We start from the raw sequence: 20,426 nt of genomic DNA, 5'->3' as shown, positions 1-20,426 counted from the left end.
AGCCAACCTTCTAAAGATTCTGAACTCTTAAATATTACATACATGGGGATGAGCTCTGAGCAGCCTCCAAAAATCCCCGTCTTCTCCTGGGAGCACAGGAGCATTTGTCATTAAGCAAGCATGTACTCCACAGGCATACTTTGTGGCCTGGTGCTCAGCACGTCCCTTGCTCTATGTAAACTATAAGGAAGTGACAGAGGCAGACACTACTTGTTGCCTCCTCAGGAAAACAACCCATACTTTTTACAGAATAATGGACATGGGGTACTGGGGGGCTCAGTCGGTTAAGTATCCGACTTCGGCTTAGGTTGTGATCTCATGGTTCATGAGTTCAAGCCCCACATCAGGCTCTGTGCTGACAGTGCAGAGCCTGCTTGAGGTCCTCTATACCCCTCTCTCTCTCTCTGCCGCTCCTCGGGCTCGCTCCCTCTCTCTCTTAAAAATAAATAAGCATTACAAAAAAAAGAAGAAGAAGAATGGATGCCTGTGCAACTAAGGGCTAAAAAGTGGCAGTCAGACCAGGAGAGCTGAGTGTACACAGGCAATTTTGCAATGCTTGGTGACTGTCTTTCCTGGCACTTAGCATGTTACCTTGCCGGTGACTGGTTCCCAGAGTTTGTAACACCAGTTCCCTAAGGACAAACCATGTTTTATTCCCCTCGGCATCTCTTGGAGGTGGACAACGTGTGTTGAACTCAACTTGGGGGAGGCAAGGGAGGAGTCAGAGAACCTCACCCCAGTGGAGGGGCAAAGATGCAGGTTGGGTGGATAGATGACTGGGACATCTGATCTGAGCTACCACACAACACAGAAGACACAAAACAGCAGCGGAAGGGCACAAGTGAGGAGCAGAGCTGAAGGGAGTCAAGGAAGGGCCCCTGAGGAAGACGAGGGGGTGAGGTAAGGGCACTGACGTACCCAGGAGGTGGAGCCTGCCAAACCGACTGGCGGAGCTGAGCCTGGGAGCCCGGTTGGGGCCAGTTATTTACTGTAACCCAGGCAAAGCGCACTTGTGGGGTAAGTGTGACACCGGAGCAGTAACATTACCGGGTCCAGCACTTCCTTTGGCCAAAGGCCCCAGCAATGTTGTGGCTGCAGAGCAGCTGGCATCCCCTTCCCCATTCCTAATCACCAGGGCCAAGCCTTCCTGCCTTGTCTTCCTGCATCTGTACCAGCTACACCCTGGAGGGGCCAAGCAGCCCTCAGCAGAAAAGGCCACAGTTTGATATCTCCTTCCCTCTCATCTTTGTAGTGAGTGTGCTAGTCTCGAAAATGTCTCAGATAATTTCTACTACTTGTGATGATATGGGGATTTTAAAAAACTGTTTTGTTTTATTTTTTTTTTAACCTTTATTTATTTATTTGAGACAGAGCATGAACGGGGGAGGGGCAGAGAGGGAGACACAGAATCCGAAACAGGCTCTAGGCTCTGAGCTGTTGGCACAGAGCCCAACACAGAGCCCGACACAGAGCCCGACGTGGGGCTCAAACTCACAGACCGTGAGATCATGACCTGAGCTGAAGTTGGACACCCAATCGACTGAGCCATCCAGGCGCCCCTTAAAAAGCTTTTTTTTAAAGTGAATACATACATGCAGTTTTCAAAGTTATGATGTCTTAATTTTATCGTAATGGTTATGCTTGTTCCTAACTGTAATGTAAATAGAACAAAACCTGATCTTTGTTTCTGTCTTACCTGCATGATAATTCATTACTTTGTCCTTAGAGCAAATATCAGCTCCCTTCCCTCTGGCTTTTTATTCCCTGTGCAAATTCTCTATGAGAGTGGTTCTCAAACTTCAGCCTGCATCAGAATCACCAGAGGGGGGTCTTCAAGCACAGGTGGCTGGGCTCCACCCCCAGAGTTTCTGATTCAGTGGGTCTGGGGTGGGGGCCTGAGAATTTGCATTTCTCTCAAGTTCCCAGGTGATACTGATTCTGGTGGTCTGGGGACCACCCTCTGAGAACCTCTGCTGTGGATTTTGCTGCAGAAGATGTGATCCACAGACCGGTGGTATTAGCATCACTTGAGATCTTGCTAAAATACAGATTTTCAGGCCCTACTCCAAACCTGCTAAATCAGAATCTGCAGTTTAACAAGATCCACAGGTGATTCCAACGCACTTTAAAATTTGAGGAGCATTAATCCAGAGACAAGAAAGTGGCACCAAGCTCTCTGGGGGTTGGACCCAGATGTAGCTCTTAAAGCTCTCCAGGTGATTCTAATGATTCCAACGTGCCGACAAGGCTGTGCACTTTCAGTAAGATCTCCCTTACAGCAATCTCTTCCGCTCTGGCCTACCCCGCTCCCCTTGCCTGCCCTTTGCCTCCCTTTCCCTATATTTACCCCTGGATAAAAGAAGAGACACAAAGATAGTAAATAAAGATACAAAAGGTGGGTTTGGGAGATGGATTCATATGAAAGTCATTTATGTTGTGGCCAAAACTCATGGCAGTGGTCCAGTCGTGATTCCCTGGTTCCTCAGCCCTTCAGTCCCCTGAACCTCTCTGTGTGGGTGTGGCCCAGCCACCCCATGCTGAGATCCTTCTACTTGCAGGCCACGATGGGCCTCAGACTCTCCACAACTGCTCATTTCAGTAACCGGATCATCTACCGCGTCTTCAGCTCTTCAAAGCATGTTCTGATTTTCTTTTACTTCAATACCTTGTCTTCTTGCTCAGTTCCTCCAGGACGGGCCTGCTCAGCTCTTCATGGCCCTCTTGGGTTCTTGGGTTCTATCCCTAAGTGCTTGACCTCATGTCACTGTGGCTCTGTGGGGAGCCCTGGAGCTGTGTACCCGCTGCCCCGGACAGCTTGCTGCTAGTTACTGAGACAGCCAGAATTGCCTTTGGGGAGGATGGGCTGGTCTCCACGTCTCAGTGAAGAGGTGCCTTCTGAGCCTTGACTCTGCTAAGCAGCAACAGCAGCTTCCTCGACCCTCAAAAGTCACCCAGGTCTATTATCTTTCAGTACTACCATGACTGAGTCTTAACAGTCAGAGGCTGATTGGGTATGATAGCAGATGAGTCATAAATCCAATATTTTAAGCCTACTTAACTAGGAGAATGTTGGTGCTATTTGAAAGAAATGAGTTGTAGAGGTGATTCAGCGGGGGCGACAATGAATTCCATTTTGATTACTCTGTTTCCAATGAAGCCATCCCTCTGTTGTGTTTTCCACAACCTCCTGGTAATAGATCCCCATAGTCAAACAACTTTAAGATATGCTGAAATACCACATAAACCCCATTTGACCATACAACTTATTTTTTTTTCTTCTCTTTCATTTATTAACATTCCACAGAACACTACAATTTGAAATGCTAGGTGGAAGTTTAGGTGTGGAATCGAGGCTAATAGTAAAGATTTGGGAGTCCAGAGGCTACAAGTGATCACTTATATCAGTGGTTCTCAAAACTTAGCTTGCATCAGAAACAACTGGGGGCGCCTGACTGGCTCAGTCAGTTGAGCGTTCAACTTCAGCTCAGGTCATGATTTTGCGTTCATGGGTTTGAGCCCTGCATTGGGCTCTGTGCTGATAGCTCAGAACCTGAAGCCTGCTTTGGATTCTGTGTCTCCCTCTCTCTCTGCCCCTCCCCTGCCCGCGCTCTGTCTCTGTCTCTCAAAAAATAAAATAAAAAGTTAAAAAATTAAAAAAACAAACAACTGAAAGCCTTCTTAAAATACAGATGGCTGGGCCCCACCCCAGACCTGATTCTGTAGATCTGGGTTGGAGGCTGAGAATATGCATTTCCGTCCAGTTTCCAGGTGCCAGTGCTGTCCCTAGTCTGACATCACACTCTGAGATCCACTGATCTAAGTGATAGGAATCAAAGACCTCACCAAAGAGAAAGCTTATAGAGATAAAAGGAGAGGCCTACGGATACATGCTTATGATCCCAACACAGACTACAAGAGTCACTGAACCAGGCAGAAGGAGCAGAACAAGGGAAAGCAACAAATGTGATACAACCCAAAAGAAGAGAGTTTCAAGGAGGCTCAGAGGCCAGAGGGTCACACACCACAGATGACAGAGAAGGAAGTAGGATTGTTAGATTTGATGCAGGACTCCCGCTTCAATTTGCATTTTGGATGAACAATGATTTTTTTTTTTTTTTGGTATAAGTTTAATAAGTATGATATACTTACACTAAAAATATCATTCGTTATCTGAAATTCAAATTTAACTGGACACTGTATTTTTATTTGTTAAACCTGGTAACCCTAGAATAAGGGCAATGGAAAGGCCACAGTCATGGCAAAAGGAAGGAACCTGGAAAGTCTTTCAACAGAATGTCGGGGCAAGAGCCAGAAAATGGTAAGTTATAGAGGAAACGGTTGCTGAACAATACACACAGGGTGCCCACAAGCCAGCCTGTTTTGCCGCAGTGGGAGAGCATGTACCAGCTATTTGCTGAGTATTTGCAACCCACACTGATGGTTTTTTAAAACCACAAAACTGAGGAAATAAGCATATGATTCAGAACCTCCTGGAACATGGTAATAAAAATGTGTTGAACTGAAGAAGTTTAATGTATATATAACCTGTTCCTGGGTGTATGTACAGACACAGACAATTTTGTAAGGCTTTATTTATTTTCCCTTTCTGCAAAAGGGATTGAATGAAGTAAAACAGTCAAGTGACCAATGAATTCACAATAAGGGAGATTCTCATTCTGAAGAAATGTAACTTTGTGTGATAACTGAGACCATAGAGGATAATGAAGTAGTATTTAAATATATGTAAAGTGCCTAGCACATTGCCTGGGGCTTGACAACAGTTCCTTTGTGTGTCTGGAGGCTACTTTACATTTGGGGCGAGGACAGAGACTGGTTTCTTTTTATTTTATTTTATTTTTTTATATATGAAATTTATTGACAAATTGGTTTCCATACAACACCCAGTGCTCATCCCAAAAGGTGCCCTCCTCAATACCCATCACCCACCCTCTCCTCCCTCCCACCCCCCATCAACCCTCAGTTTGTTCTCAGTTTTCAACAGTCTCTTATGCTTTGGCTCTCTCCCACTCTAACCTCTTTTTTTTTTTTCCTTCCCCTCCCCCATGGGTTCCTGTTAAGTTAGAGACTGGTTTCTTAAAAACTTGGTGCATTGCAGTATTATAATAGAATGTTTAATTATATAATTATTACAGTGTATATATAATATATAATAATAGAATGTAGTGTGCTTCGTTTGCACACTGTCAGGCATGTGGTAATCTTTAGTCAGCGTGAACTAGCCTTATTGTCCTCAGTTCATATCCTACTACCTTTCGCTTGTTAGAATCAGTCTTTCCCTCTGTCCAAAAGGTGTGGTGTCCTCCATACACACAAGGTGAGGCCTGATTATGGAGTAGTGATGTGGTCAGGTACGCGTTGTGTCCAGTGAGTTGGTAAAATTAAAGTCTTGTGCACCAGGCTTTTAGAGAATATTCCCAGGGTACCAACACATTCCACTCTTCTTGGAAAGTCAGGGCTTACTGTGGGGCGTCTGTTGCATTGAGAACAGCTGGGGAAGACTGTTCTTTTTTCGAAGGGTCACTGCAACTGCTTTTAGGATTTGACAATATAGTGTCTGCCTTTTTTCAGAGAAGTGAAGAAAGTTACAATAACAGAAGGAAATGGGCCTTCCTCATTAGGTGGGCAGATGTGATGCTTTTGAAATTTAAATGGAGCTCTTGCAAGCCTTTGTTTTATATATAGACGGTATAAAGAATGGCACATGCTAGATGGAATAGTTTGATGGCAGGTCAAGCATCTGTAGTATATTAACAGATTCCTATTTCATTGGTTTCATTTGTCATTCTTAAAAATGTCCTATCTTAACAAGAGCCCTTGAGGGAAAAAATCCAGCAACAAATGCCTGGCATCTTCACGGCAGCCAGCAGCTTGACTACAGTGTCACATTCACAAATGAAGTGATGGAAAATAGTGAATTTTATTATGATTTTTGACTTGAGGAAGCCACAAATTTGGCCACTAAACATGAAATTCAAGTGAAACTTTCTGGAAAGTTCTGCAGGACTTGCCAACTTAATGTAGAATTTCCTAACCTTTGAGGTTATTCTAAACACTCAGTGTTCTCATGGAAGAAGAGATTATCCAGTAACTCAAGATAGACTCCCAGGTCAGCATCTCAAAGCCCTTACCTGAAGACGTGGGATCTTCACCTCAACGTGTCAGAGAAGCACCAGGCCAACATGTAGAGGGTGACTTACTCTCTGCGGACCTTCACCATCAGAGGCTCAAGTGCAGAGAGAATGATAAAGAGCTTCTGTCTACAATTTAGGATGCTCTATATCTGCCTGATATTTATGTATTTTTCCTAATGTTTGTGTTCGCTTAAAGTCCTATGGAGTCTTCCCAGGATGAAGACGGAGGAGAATGGATGTAAGCATCACAAAACATACCCCAAACACGGAATGAACAGAGGTCAAATCTTTCAGGTTTGGGAATTATAACTCAGTGCAAAACATGACCTGGATTTCATGATAGACATATATATATAAATGTGTCAGAGCTTCCTAAAGCTAATTTGGAAAGCACTGAAAATATCTCAGAGAATGCTTTAGGATGCCCCTTATCAGTTATTAGCAGGTAAAGCTGTAAGATGCATCCAGGCCACTTAATCATTGAAGGGAAATTTGCCTACAGGCCTCCCACTCACCTGCTAGTCACTGACCACTCATCTCTTAAATGGCCATGGTCTGAACTTATGCAGGCTCTGTGTTCTCCAAGAAGATAGTATTAAAAATGCAGAGTTTCATTTGTATGTGATTCCTGTGGGAGGCACTCCTGTGGGAGGGGTTGAAGCCATTTGGGACAGTGATCTAATGACCAGCATTTGAGTTATCAGTTCTTGGAAGAAAAAGATGTTGAGGACACAGAGGATAAAGGAGGAGGAAAATAATTTATGAAATGCAACAAAGCGTCTGACTTAAGTACAGTGTGTTTCAAGTGTATTGTTAAAAATCTGTAATGGCGGTTAATAGAAAGTGAGAAACCGAGCACTCACCTACAGAGGATTTCTGTGTAGATTTAGTGTTTATCGAGGGGATGTAAATAAATAAGTTACTTTTACCATTAAATAGAAGAATGAGCCAGGGCGCCTGGGTGGCTGAGTCAGTTAAGCATCTGACTCTTGATTTCATCTCAGGTCATATCTCACGACTGTGGAATCAAGTCCTGTGTTGGGCTCCGTGCTGACAGTGCAGAGCCTGCTTGAGATTGTCTCTGTCCCTCTTGTGCTGCCCCTCTCCCGCTCTCTCTCTAAATAAATTAAAAAAACAAACCAAAAAAAGGGAAAAAGGGAAGAATGGGCCGTTGTTGCCCCACACTTGCTGCTGCTGCTGCTTGCATCCTCTTGTTGTGCCCACGGCCTAACCGGGCCATCAGCTTTTTAGCAGATGTACGGTAAGCACTATTTGCACAGAAGACAGGACCCGAGTCTACAGACACTAATAATTGATTTGTCTGGTTTTCCCTATTTTCTTTTTCTTTTTTCATGACTATATCTATTGCCTCATGTTGATTTATATACATAACCGGGAAAACTGGTCTTACTGCAAAAATAAGTTTTGTGGTTTATCTAGGAATAATACAGAAAATATTGCTTTTTTGTGAGGAAAATAAAGTTTTCAGCTTATTTCAACCTAATAAAGTAAGTATTTTGTGGGGCGCCTGGTTGGCTCAGTCAGTTAAGCATCCGACTTCGGCTCAGGTCATGATCTTGCGGTTGGTGAGTTCAAGCCCCACATCGGGCTCTGTGCTGACAGCTCGGAGCCTGGAGCCTACTTCAGATTCTGTGTCTCCCCCTCCCATGCTCATGCTCTGTCTCTCTCTGTCTCTCAATAATAAATAAATGTTAACAATTTTTAATAAAATAAGTTTGAAAAACAAAACAAAAAAGAAACACTGCAGAGTAACTGTCTAGATAATTTAGATCCCTTTAGGTGAGGCATGTGTGATATGTGAACTAAGAACATACAACCTTTGTCATATAAGTGATGATGTAAATATGAGTGTATTACATTTAAGTTGCTATAAAGGACATCATATGTATTTTTCTGAGTATGCAAATATCAGCTTCATTTCCTCTTCCTTCTCAAGCCACATGAAACTAAGGAATCCTCAAATTTGAACATCCTCTTTATTTAAATAAATTTGTATTCCAAAAAGAACATAAGGCAATTTACAAAAATGCCAAAAATAAGATAAAAATTAAGTTAATGGGGAAAGTAGGAAGTAAGTACAAATGAGTGTAGATAAAATAAGATTATACCAGAGAGAGCGAGGACACGAAACTCATTCCCGGTGTCTGATTGGGGAGGTTACATGACTTAGTGCAGACAGGAGAATTTACCCTGTGGGTACTCCAAGGTAACATCCTATAAGCTAGAAAACTGTGTCTTCAACGATAATCTTTACAGCAAACAGTACTGAACTTCACAGGGCTTTTTCTTCTACTGCCAATGAGAAAAATTACTGCACACCTGGAAAATGATAAAATGAGGATTACTTGTCAAGTTTTTTTTTTTTTTTAATTTGTAACATACTAGATAGAAGCAGTGGCAATTTATAGCCCTGCAGGTGAGAGGTTACCTTGAAGAACCTGATAAAGGATTAGGATTTTCTAGCCCAGTGGAAAAGGTGTTATGATTCAGCTGAAGAAAGTTAACCGGGAATATTGTATTGAGGAGGTTCAGAATAAGCCACCCCAAAATATGCTACTTTGGCATGTGAATTATTTTGAGCTGAAGATAATCAAAGCCTGGTAGTCTCAGGAAAAGCTTTTTATCTCCTTCTTAACTGCCTAAAAAATATTAGAAAGGGCGCCCATACCAGGAAGAGAGCCATTATCAGAGAAAGCTTTTTCATCTGAGAGACTTATCTGTGTGGCAGGAAAAACATTTGCTTACCAAACATTTAATTTACTCTTCTCATCTTCCTGAGAATTGTCTTCCTCCTCTTTGAAGCCCCAAACCTCTATCCTTCTCCTTAGCTCAGAACAGTATGTAAATCTCAACTGCCTGGCCAGCTTTGAGTCTCATATCTTTGAGGGGCTCCCTTACATATGTAATTGAAATTTTTTGTTTTATCTTGTTAATCTGTCTTTATTATGGAGATGGGAGAGTTCTCAGCCAAGAATCTAGAAGGGTAGAGTAAAATTGTTTTCCTCCCCTCTAGTATCAGCTGTTTTACTTAGAGTCCTTTCCTCTCCAAGTATTTAAAGCTCCAATGCTCAAATGCATGCTGAACTAGGTCTCATTGATATCACTGGACATTCTCTGTTATAAGCCAGATGAAGGAAGTGTTCATTGAATTGTATTAGAAAACATCTACACGCTCATTCATTTACATATTGCTTATGGCTACTTTCATGATATATGAGAGACTGAATGGTCCCTAAAGCCTAAAATATTTGCTCTCTGGGCCTTTACAGAAAGCATGCCAACCCCCGAACTAAATAAAACATTGATACCTATTCCTTAACTAGTATGAACATTTTGCTTAATTTTTAACATCAGCTAATGTTGATAGATGATGGGATACCAAACACATCATCTTAGTACTTGGTAGAAGCAATTCTATAGAGCGCCAAAATACTACTGCTAAATACCAGAGACTCAGAGTCTTTAGTGGCTGGCCCCTGGAATCAGGGTTTTAACATAGTCTCCAAGTGACTTTTACCCATGTGCAAGTTTAAGACCTGCTGGAGCCCTCTGGTCCTGTCCAGTGGTTCTGTCCAGCTTCTGGCTCCATAGATCTAAACTGGGGCCCAAGACTGCATTTCTAACAAGCTCCTGAGTGATACTGATGTTGGTGCTCCAGGGGCCTTAGTTTCCTCATCTGTAAAATGGAGATGATAAACATCTATATCATAGAATTATATTAAACAAAGTAATGTACACTTGTATCTTGCTCCCACATCTTTCAAGCCATAGTGTTTGGGCAAGTTACTCAATATCTTCGATCCTCTAAGTAGGGGTAATAATAATGATACCCACTTCACAAGTTTGTTGGAAGGTGTAAATAATATGTGCAAAGTAGCTAGAACGGAACACAGTAAATACTCAGTAAGATACTCTTCTGTTATCATTATTTGTTACATAAGGTGTCTGATGCATAGTAGATATTCCATCAACTCCCTCTCTATTCCCTCCTTTTATGTCCCTCTAGTCTCTTCTGTTGATTTCTAACATGTCTAATTACAGGACTTCTTCAAGGATGCTGATTTAGAAATACTCAAACCAGGGGCACCTGGGTGGTTCAGTCGGTTGAGCATCTGACTTCCGCTCAGGTCATGAACTCACAGTTCTCTGTCTCTCAAAAATGGAAGGAAGGAAGGAAGGAAGGAAGGAAGGAAGGAAGGAAGGAAGGAAGGAGGGAGGGAGGGAGGGAGGGAAGGAAGGAGGGAAGGAAGGAAGGAAGGAAGGAAGGAAGGAAGGAAGGAAGGTCCAAACCATTCCAGAGGGTGCCACACAAATGAGGACCCAAAAGTTGCTGAGATATGGACCGTGATGCCCAGGCACCTGTTGGATGGCCTTCTGGCAGAGTGCCTCAGGACAGACAATACGGGAAGTGGGCTTGCTGATCCTTTCCATCTCATGGGAGCACAGACATTCCCAAGGTTCCTGGACATTCTTACTTTGTAGCACATTAATCTATGTGGCACTACGTTTACTTTTCTGAGGACACCGTTTGGGACAATGTATGGTAAGCCTGAGAGGTCATTTCTCTTTGGCAGCACTGCCCTCCATAACAAAGCGAATGTTCTGTGAAAGGCATCTGGATTTTGTTTCAGGCTTCTCTTTGCTTTCTTGGGGTTTAAGTGCTGCCAGGAACTGCCTTCTGAGAATTGTTTAGGAAACCTTAATTTCTGGACGCAGGGTGGTGTTTATGGTTACATCCTTGCTTAAAATGACCAAATTAGGGCCAATACTGTCCACAAGGGTGCACTGGCCACCAGCAGTCCCTATCAGTCTTGTGGCCACCTCATCTCCAGGCTTGCAGAAGACAGAGTCACTGGTCATGATGTGCCTTTCATGTAAGAGAGCAAGACTGAGTGGGAGGTACACTTTCTCTACTAACCAGGTATGTGGTCTCTGCCACACACCAGCATAGGAACAAGTCCAGTATCGATGCCACGTCTTTATGATGGGCTCCATGCCACCTCTGCTTGTTTCGTTGTGAGAAGTTTCTGTTCAAATAAACACACTGCTGGGACTAGTATTCCCAACCAATAGGACCTAGAATAAAAGGAGAAGTTTCAGGTTTTCTATAGAGAATAAACAAATGGAAGACAAAGAAGGGAAGGACAATAATTAATGATATTGAGCACCTATGCTTTGCCAGGCACTGTGCTATTTGGGACCATTTAGACTTCAAGAAAATTTGTGATAAACCTATTAACACTGTACATCCCTCCCTCCCTTCATGTCTTCTTTCTTCCCTCTCTGAATAATTCACTCAAAACTATTTTATAGCCTCCCATTACCTCCCCTCCCCTCTCCTCCCTTCCCTTAGAGGCCAAAGGGGCTGTGACAGCAGCAGCAGCATGGGTGGGGAAGCCAAGGAAGCAACCAATGTGCTAAGGAAATTAGATTACAGGAATTGGGGTGGGGGAGAAGGAAAGCAAAAGAGAAGAAACTATATTGAGGATAATGGGAATGAGGTTTCTTGCTGTTCAAGAAGAGATTTACAAATACGGCAAAGGGAGAGGCTAGAAATAACCCTGATGTGCTAGACCAGAATTGAAGGGGTCAATGCTTTTTTAAAACACTTACTTATTTTTGAGAGACAGAATGTTAGTGGGCAGAGAGAGAGGGAGACCCAGAATCCAAAGCAGGCTCCAGGCTCTGTCAGCACAGAGCCCCATGTGGGGCTTGACCCAAACCCACAAACCACGAGATCAGGACCTGAGCCATCCAGGCGCCCCTCATTGTGAACTCTTAAAGAGACAGATAGCTGCTGAAAGAGACACATGAGTATATGTATATATGTATATAGATACTAATATATTTTCTAGGTCTATCTTCTCAGAGGGTCTAGTAGTAATAACATAGTAGTAGCAATGAGCACACTTACTGCCTAGATCTTAGTTTTTAAACACTAAAAGGAACCAGGGCTCCTTGGGGAAATAGTTGACTCTAAGTCTGGTGCGGAGAATGTAGAAGATGAGTCTGGAGCATCTTGTTGTACTAGAATGTAAAGAAGTGCTCAATGATCGATGAGGGTGTATCAAAAGGATAAAAGACACAACTTGAGGATTTCATCAAATATGGGACAATTTGAGCACTAAAATAAATAGCAGATTACAGCCCATTGAACAAAATGGGAATTGTAAGCCCATATAGATATGAATGAATGAATGAATGAATGAGGAAGAGGGAAAAGCTCTTCCTTATTTTAGAATGACAACTACTATATGTAGGAAGAATTATGGAAATAAGAAATCACAATTGGACAGCCATTAAAATGGTAGTTAATTGGGGCACCTGGGTAGCTCAGTCAGTTAAGCATCTGACTTGGGCTCAGGGCATGATCTCACAGTCTGTGAGTTCGAGCCCCGCATTGAGCTCTGTGCTGACAGCTCAGAGCCTGGGGCCTGCTTCAGATTCTGTGTCTCCCTCTCTCTGACCCTCCCCCGTTCGCTCTGTCTTTCTGTCTCAAAAATAAATAAACATTTAAAAAAAATTTTTCAAATGGTGATTAATTCATGTGGGATTCACCAATAAATGCTAAAGTTGGTATGTAGAGGTTTGATTGGTATAGGATGTTAGCATAGTTTGGGGAATTTCTCTTCACAAAATACTGATCAATTACAGAAGGCAAAATGACTTTAGTAGTGACTGAGGAAATGTCCCAGGTTGAAGGAAAATAATGAAGGGCAAAACTCAGTGAATCTGAATGGGATGCTGTACCAGAATAGAAATGACACGTTGAAACACTTTTCAAATTTTGAATAGGGTCTGTGGATTGCACAGTAGTGTTCGATCAGTGCTGATTTCCTGTTTTGGACTGCTGAATTAGCATGTGCTAGAGTGTCCTTGTTTTGTAGAAATGCATACTGAAGTTTTCAAGAGGGGATTGGACAAGGCGTCTGTGACCTACTCTCAAGTGATTCAGAAAAAGAATGGGGTGGGGGAGGTGTGCAAATGTAACAGAATAACAAAAAAATGGTACAAATGTGATAAAAGGTTGAAAACTGCAGATTCTGGGAAAGGGGGATATGGGAGTTCTTTTTACTGACAAGACATGAAGTGACAGGCAAAGGATCTATGATTAGTAAGTTTAATTCACTAATATTGCATTACTGTCAGGGTATTTGCTGTACCTGCCTTTTCAGCATGTCCCTGAAACAGGATTACACATCCCATCTCACTGGAGTCTGGCTTGACGTGAGACTTGCTCTAAGAGTCATCATGTGGTTCTGCCATCTCTTTTCCTTCTGCCAGGAAAAAAGAATATCCAAAGGCTGCTCCTTTAGCCTAGATCCCAGAGCCAATCCACAGGAGCAGAGCTGCAGCATATGTGAGCCAGAAAGAAACCTTTGTTGTGGCAAGCCACTGAGATTTGGTGGTTATTTGTTACCCACAGCTAACTTAGTCTCGGCTAACTCATAAATTAGCTAGTAAATAACTTGGGTGGTTAGAGTGTGAATATAGTTTATCTGTCTGACATCAAAGTCCATGCTCTTTCCACTTGATATAAAGAATTATTTATTGATTTTAAAACCATCTTATTGATTAAGCTGGGTTTTGTTGTGCTCACCTGAACTGAGCTTGTCCCATTTCTTAGCACTGAGGTAGCATTTGTCTTGTACTCCTTTTTAGTCCTTATTCTCCTTTGCAGCAGAACCATTATATCCAGTAATATTGTAGATAAGATAGCCCCAAAAAATTTGTGACAAAGTACTAAAAAATGCTAAATAAAATATGGCTGAACTAGCAAGAAAGTAAAGGAAATAATCAGAGTATTTACTCAGAGTATTACTCTGAAATACTATGAGACTAAAAATGGAATGAAAACAGAAATCCAAAGAGAAGGACATGAGCAACAAAGCTAATGGTTGTTCAAAGGGTAGATTTGACTTCTGGAGATTAAGGATTATATATATATATATATATATATATATATATATATATATAATGTATATATACACTATATATTTAATGTATATTAAATATATTAAAATTTTAAATATATTATAAATATATTTAAGATATTTAATAAATATATATTTAATATATAATCACATATATATACATATATATGATACAGATGCTATATCTTTTTATTTTGAAAGAGTTTAAAACTCAAACAAGTTGCAGAAATAATAGTTCCTATGTGCCTTTCTCTAAGCTTCTGCAATGATAATATATTATCATAGCACATTGGGAAAACCAGGGAACTGACATTGGTACAATACTATTAATTCAGGTATATACCCTACTTGGATTTCACTAGTTTTTAACACACTATTTTCGATGCCAGTCAGTGCCCAACCTTGTGTTACCTCTTAGTGGTACCCTTCTCCCAACCATAACACTTGGCAATCACTGATCTGTTCTCCATCACCACACTTTGAGAATGGTACATAAATATAATCATACAGTACATAACACTTTAAGACTGTTTTTTTTTTCTTTTCACTCAACACAATGTCCTGGAGATCCATCCAAGTTGATGTATGTATCCTTCCTTTTTATTGAGTAGTATTCCACGGCAAGGATGTTCTCTAGTTTGTTGTCTATTCATTCACTGAAGGTTGTTTGGCTTTTTTCCAGTTTTTTTTTTTTAATTTTTTTTTCAACGTTTATTTATTTTTGGGACAGAGAGAGACAGAGCATGAACGGGGGAGGGGCAGAGAGAGAGGGAGACACAGAATCGGAAACAGGCTCCAGGCTCTGAGCCATCAGCCCAGAGCCCGACGCGGGGCTCGAACTCACGGACCGCGAGATCGTGACCTGGCTGAAGTCGGAGGCTTAACCGACTGCGCCACCCAGGCGCCCCTCCAGTTTTTGACTATTACAAATAAAGCTTTCTATGAACACTCATATACAGAGTTTTGTGTGAACCTAAGTTTTCATTTTTCTAGCATAAATACCCAGGAGTATGATTGCTGGGTGACAGGACAAGCATATATTTATAAGAAACTGTCAAACTGTTCCAAAGTGTCTGTGCCATTTTATATTCCTCCCAACAATGTATGAGATAGCCAGCTGTCTGCATCCTTGTCAATATTTGGTTTGTCAGCACTTTTTATTTTAGCCATTCTAAATAAATAAATTGTGGTATATAGCTACAATGAAATACTATACAGTAGTGGAAATTAAGGAACCATAGCCATACCCATCATCACTGAAGATTCCCTTCAGTCCTTCACAAGATAATGTATTTTAATAATGTTCAGCTTTTGCTTTCAAAAAGCAGTTTTTATGTCTTGCTATTTGTCAGTATTTCAAGTTATGATAACATAAGGGGTTGGTTATGGAAACTGGGCTCTGAGTCACTGGGGAGGAAGGGTGGAGCTTCAATTTGACTCCAGCCTGGAACACTTATTAAGTAATCAAATAACATGCATTGGTCACAAGTCTACAATATCAGGTACTTCTCATATTTCCCAAGAGTACTCCCCCTCCCCCCCCCCACACACCTTTTTCATAATCACAGTTGCACCCCTTGAGATTTATGTTGATGAAAATCAGAACGTCCCTATGGCTGTCCCTGGCACTGAGTTCCTAAGGACTGTCCAATCACTGATGGTAGCAACCACCTGGGCCGCCCAGCCCCGCGCCCCCGAACCCCCCAACACCTCCTCCCTTCTCTAAGATCTCGACGGTGACCGATGGGGCAGCTTTCCATTTCAATTCCCCTTCACTCTCTCACCAAAACTCTCAAGTCTGCGCAGGCTTCATCACTCTATTAGAGTGTGTACATCCTGGGACTTCCAGGCCAAAACATCCTCAGTTGGCCTTCAGCAAAACCAGCGAAGACAGCTAAATTCGGGCCTTAAATGATTTATCGCGCAGCGCTTCTTAACTAACCGGCAGCCCCTAGAGGGGCAGCCTCTCGTCACCGCGTCCACGCCTCGCTAACGCAACAGACAAGGCTCCCGGAAGTGGCGGCCAAGTTCTGACGTCAGCTGGCTGCGCCGAGTTGGCGGTTACCGTACAGTTGCTGGGAGGAGGCTAGAGGTGGAGCCGCTGGGGCCAAGATCATGCCGGACAGCGAGAGGTATTCTGGGCAGCAGAGGCCGCTAGGCTTGGGATGAAAGAAGCAGGGCAGATGCAAAATCTGGAGAGCGCGGGGGCCGGGCGGTCAGTCAGCACCCAGACTGGCAGCATGACTGGTGAGTGTCCCGGACCCTGCTGCTGCCACCCCAGCCTTCGCTCTGCCCTGAGCCTCTGCCTCCGACTAACTCCGCTTTCCCTGCCTGCCCCTCTTCGCCTGAGCTTCTGCCCCGGGACGTCTCATTCCCGCCCTAGGCGCTTTCTTGCCTCTGTCACAGGGGAACCAACCCCTGGCCCGGCAGCACCCGCTTTTGAAGTCGCGCTCACAGCCCACCCCTCCCCACCCCCCCCACCCCCGGCCCCTTTTCCTTCTCCTTTTCCTCTTCCTCTTCCTCTCAGGACCTAGAGCTGGGATCTCGAGTATTGAGCTTGAAAATTCCGTGCTTTTGACTTGATTTCCAAATGAACCACACGTGACGCTTTCCTGTATTTCAATGCCTTGCCAGCAAAGGTCACCTCAACTGCCCTTTTTGCAACACCTCAATTTAAAGAAAAGCTTGCTCCACGTTGACATCAGATGCAGGGACTTCTCATAACTTCCTTTGGATTGTTCCCATAGTTACTTGTATCAATTGTGCCATTTTTACCCTTGACATGTGAGGGCCGGAGAAAGGGCCCAAGTTTGAAAAGTGCCAGAGGAGGTCGCTGAAAGTGAGGTTGTAGCCAGTCTCCTTGCCCTTGATTGTCTTGTCCGCATATCCTTTTTTTCTGCCTCCTACTAATGCAACTGAGTTAAGGCATTAGCACCCAAACGGCCTTGAGTATTAGTTCCTATTTTCATCATTAGTAAAATTTTAAAGTGTCTGCCTCTCTTTTGTAGGTCAAATACCAAGGCTTTCTAAAGTCAACCTTTTCACTCTGCTCAGTCTCTGGATGGAGCTCTTCCCAACAGTAAATACAGCCCAAAGACAAAAATCTCAGGTATATTTTGTTTCCATAGTTTTTCTCACTTAGAAAAGCAGTGGTCTAAGATTTGATTGTTTCAGTTTCTGTCACACTTAAAAACAAACTCAAAAACCTTAAAATTTGCAAAGTACTTTTGTGGTTTAGTGTGGTATTTGTAACTCATGGCTGTAATAGCTCATCTTTCTAATCTAAAAATAGAATTGTTAACCATCTCAGACTATGCCATGTTTATCAGATATTAATGGTATTTATATGTTGGTTTGGACAATTAGATTACATAATTTATCATTCAGTTGTATACAGTTGATGTTTCATGTGAGTAGTTTTCCTCCTCTCCCACCAAACTAAATTACTTGAAGGTTGAAATCATGTCTTATTTTACCTTATTTTTCCATGTCTTATTTATACCCCTTTAGCATCTACTTTTGTAATAGGTGATCTGTGAGTGCTAATTGATTTCTTGTTCCTAAATAAGTCTCTTTTTTGGATCTCAAAGAGGTGATCAAAACAGATTAGGAATGTATAAAAAGATAGTCCTAGAAGCCAGTGGATTTGAAGCACATACATTCTACAGCTTTACTTTCTCCAGCCCTTGGGCAGCAAGGTGCTACTGTCTCATCATTTTCCTCTGTGCTTTGAGTGGCATGATGGTAGGTTCTCAATGTTTTAGGGGACCAAGGCCATATATGGAGTGTAGTATTAGGTTACTTAAGCATTTAAGACATTGTTTGAAAAAGAGGAAAGGGGGAAAATTACCCCATGGCTTCTTACCATTCTGACAACATCGCTTTTAATATTTTGGTACTTTCCTTCCATCTTTTTTTAAGCACAGGATTTGTGCTTTTCTTCTCTTGCAAAATTGTACTTGTATTCTGCATCTGTTTATGGAAGTTTCCAACTTGTCAGTAATTGTGCTGAAAGGTTGTTTCACATATTCCACAAAATGATTTTTTATAAATCCTTAAATTCCCACAGTACTCTTACAAGGTCATTCATAACCGTCTCTTTTTCGTTTTCTTTTTGATGTCTTCATTATGGTGGATATGGCTATGTGCTTGCCACTGGAGATACAAAAAGAAAAGATTTGGTTCTTATTTTCTAACGGAGACTAAAATTAAGCATTTAAACAATTAAGATGCAATTGGATGGCAGAGTCAAGTACCAAGTATAAGCAGAGATGCTACCACGACTGAAGACTGCAGGCCAGGTGCTACATGGGGAAGTGAGGGAAAGATGCACTGGGAAGGCTGCATTTGCACTGAGACATGAAGAATGAGTAGGTATTTGCCAAGCCAAGGGACTCCATATGGAAACATCTGGAGGAGTAAGAGAATTTGTGGTCCTCACGGAGGAGGGTGAAGTTAGGTGGAGGGAAGAGACTAAAGATGAACTTGGAAACGTATACAGGAATCAGCTAATAAAAAATATTGTATGCCTTCCAAGGGAGTTTAGATTTTATAAGTAGGGACCACATTGAAGAATTTTAACAGGGAATTAAGGAATTAACTTATTGACAATTAGAACTTTATCTTTTTAAAGCACTTACAGGTTCACAGCAAAGTTTCCGGGAAAGTATACAAATTTCCTGTGTACTCCCTGTCCCCCTACCCCACGTGATATCCACCATTAACCACATCCTCTTCAGAGTGGTTCATTTGCTACAATTGATGAACCTACTACATTGACACACCCTGATCACCCAAAGTCTACATTTTACTTTATAGTTCAGTCTTGGTGGTGTATCTTCTGTGGGTTTGGACAAATGTTTAATGCATGTAACCATCATTATGGTATCATACAGAATATTTTCATTTCTCTAAAAATTCTCTGTGCTTCACCTATTTATCTTTCCTCCACCCCCAACCCTGGCAAACCACTGATTTTTTTTTTTAAGTGTCTCCATAATTTTGCTTTTCCCAGAACATCATATAGTTGGAATCATATATTAGTATGTAGCCTTTTTGGATTGATTTCTTTCACTCAGCAATATGCATTTAAGGTTCCCACATGTCCTTTTCATGGTTTGATCACTGCCTTCTTTTTAGCGCTGAGTAAGATCCATTGTCTGGATGTACACACTTTATTTATCCATTTACCTGCTGAAGGAGATCTTGGTTGCTTCCAAGTTATTGCAATTATGAATGAAGCTGCTATAAATATCTGTATGCAAATTTTTGTGTGGACATAAGTTTTCACTTCCTTTGGGTAAATACCAAGGAGCATGATTGCTGGATTGTATGATAAAGAGTGTATTTAGTTTTGTCAGAAACTACCAAACTGTCTTCCAAAGTAGCTGTACCATTTTGCATTCTCACCAGCAATGAATGAGGGTTCCTGTTGCTTCACATCCTCTCCAGTATTTGGTGTTGTCTGTGTTCTGGATTTGGGGCATTCCAAGAAGCAGGTAGTGGTATCTTGTTTTAATTTGCATTTCTCTCATGACATGTGATGTGGAGCATTTTTTCATATGCTTATTTGTCGTCTGTATATTTTTTTTGGTGAGGTGTCTGTTAAGGTCTTTGGCTCATATTTTAGTCTGGTTGTTTTCTTATTGTTAAGTTTTAAGAGTTCTTTGTTATTTTGGATAAGTGTCTTATATCAGATGTGTCTTTTGCAAATATTTTCTCCCAGTCTGTGGTTTCTCTTCTCATTCTCTTGACATGTCTTTCATAGAGGAGAAGTTTTTCCTTTTAATAAAGTCCAGTTTATCACTGATTTCTTTCATGGAGCATGCCTTTGTGCATCCAAAACGTCATCGCCATACCCAATGTCATCTAGGTTTTCTCCTATGTTATTTATTGGAGTTTTATAGTTTTGTGTTTTACATTTGGGTCTATGATCCATTTTGAGTTGATTTTTGTGAGGGTATAAAGTCTGTATGTATACCGGTATTTACTCTTCCTGATAAGATGGTATCTCTTGGAGTAGTTTTCTCTTCCAATTCCTATGTGAAATGTTAACATTATTAAAACTGTTATGCATTGTTACTCCCTATTTCTTTTTCTTTTTTTTTTTTAATTTTTTAAATGTTCATTTATTTTTGAGAGAGAGAGAGAGACCGAGCACAAACGGGGGGGAGGCAGAGAGAGAGAGAGAGAGAGAGGGAGACACAGAATCCCAAGCAGGCTCCAGGCTCCGAGCTGTCAGCATAGAGCCCGACGTGGGGCTCAAACTCACCAACTGTGACATCATGACCTGAGCCGAAGTCGGATGCTTAATAGACTG

The 20,426-nt window shown here is 41.9% G+C and overlaps 1 protein-coding gene and 1 long non-coding RNA gene across 5 annotated transcripts in view; one reads left to right on the top strand and one right to left on the bottom strand.

Moving 5' to 3' along the window:
• Window positions 1-7,919: 7,919 nt before the first annotated feature.
• On the bottom strand, window positions 7,920-16,098 carry LOC124512166 (uncharacterized). 3 transcript variants are annotated; one of them, XR_006962085.1, is made up of 4 exons: window positions 15,892-16,098; window positions 13,337-13,522; window positions 11,092-11,249; window positions 7,920-8,492 (listed from the first exon to the last, which is right to left on the bottom strand). It is a non-coding gene; the product is annotated as an uncharacterized LOC124512166 (long non-coding RNA). The 3 variants fall into 3 exon arrangements; XR_006962087.1 differs by having other exon boundaries at window positions 7,921-8,492; window positions 13,337-13,450; window positions 15,892-16,096; XR_006962084.1 differs by lacking the exon at window positions 13,337-13,522 and having other exon boundaries at window positions 7,925-8,492; window positions 15,892-16,096.
• Window positions 16,099-16,184: 86 nt separating this feature from the next.
• Window positions 16,185-20,426, top strand: part of CDADC1 (cytidine and dCMP deaminase domain containing 1) — a 48,013-nt gene continuing 43,771 nt past the window's right edge. For both annotated transcript variants that reach the window (XR_006962083.1, XM_047079592.1), the window contains exons 1-2: window positions 16,185-16,354; window positions 17,116-17,216. Coding sequence is in view for 1 of the 2 variants with exons in the window: in XM_047079592.1 (XP_046935548.1) it covers window positions 16,273-16,354; window positions 17,116-17,216 (183 nt within the window). In the remaining variant the exon portion in view is untranslated. The remainder of the gene's footprint in view (window positions 16,355-17,115; window positions 17,217-20,426) is intronic.

The sequence above is a fragment of the Lynx rufus genome, unplaced genomic scaffold, assembly GCF_022079265.1.
Source record: "Lynx rufus isolate CCGP_SWC_20201006 ecotype Redwood Valley unplaced genomic scaffold, mLynRuf1.p SCAF_1, whole genome shotgun sequence".
NCBI classification, from domain to species: domain Eukaryota; kingdom Metazoa; phylum Chordata; class Mammalia; order Carnivora; family Felidae; genus Lynx; species Lynx rufus.
This window is presented reverse-complemented; position numbering and strand designations above follow the sequence as displayed.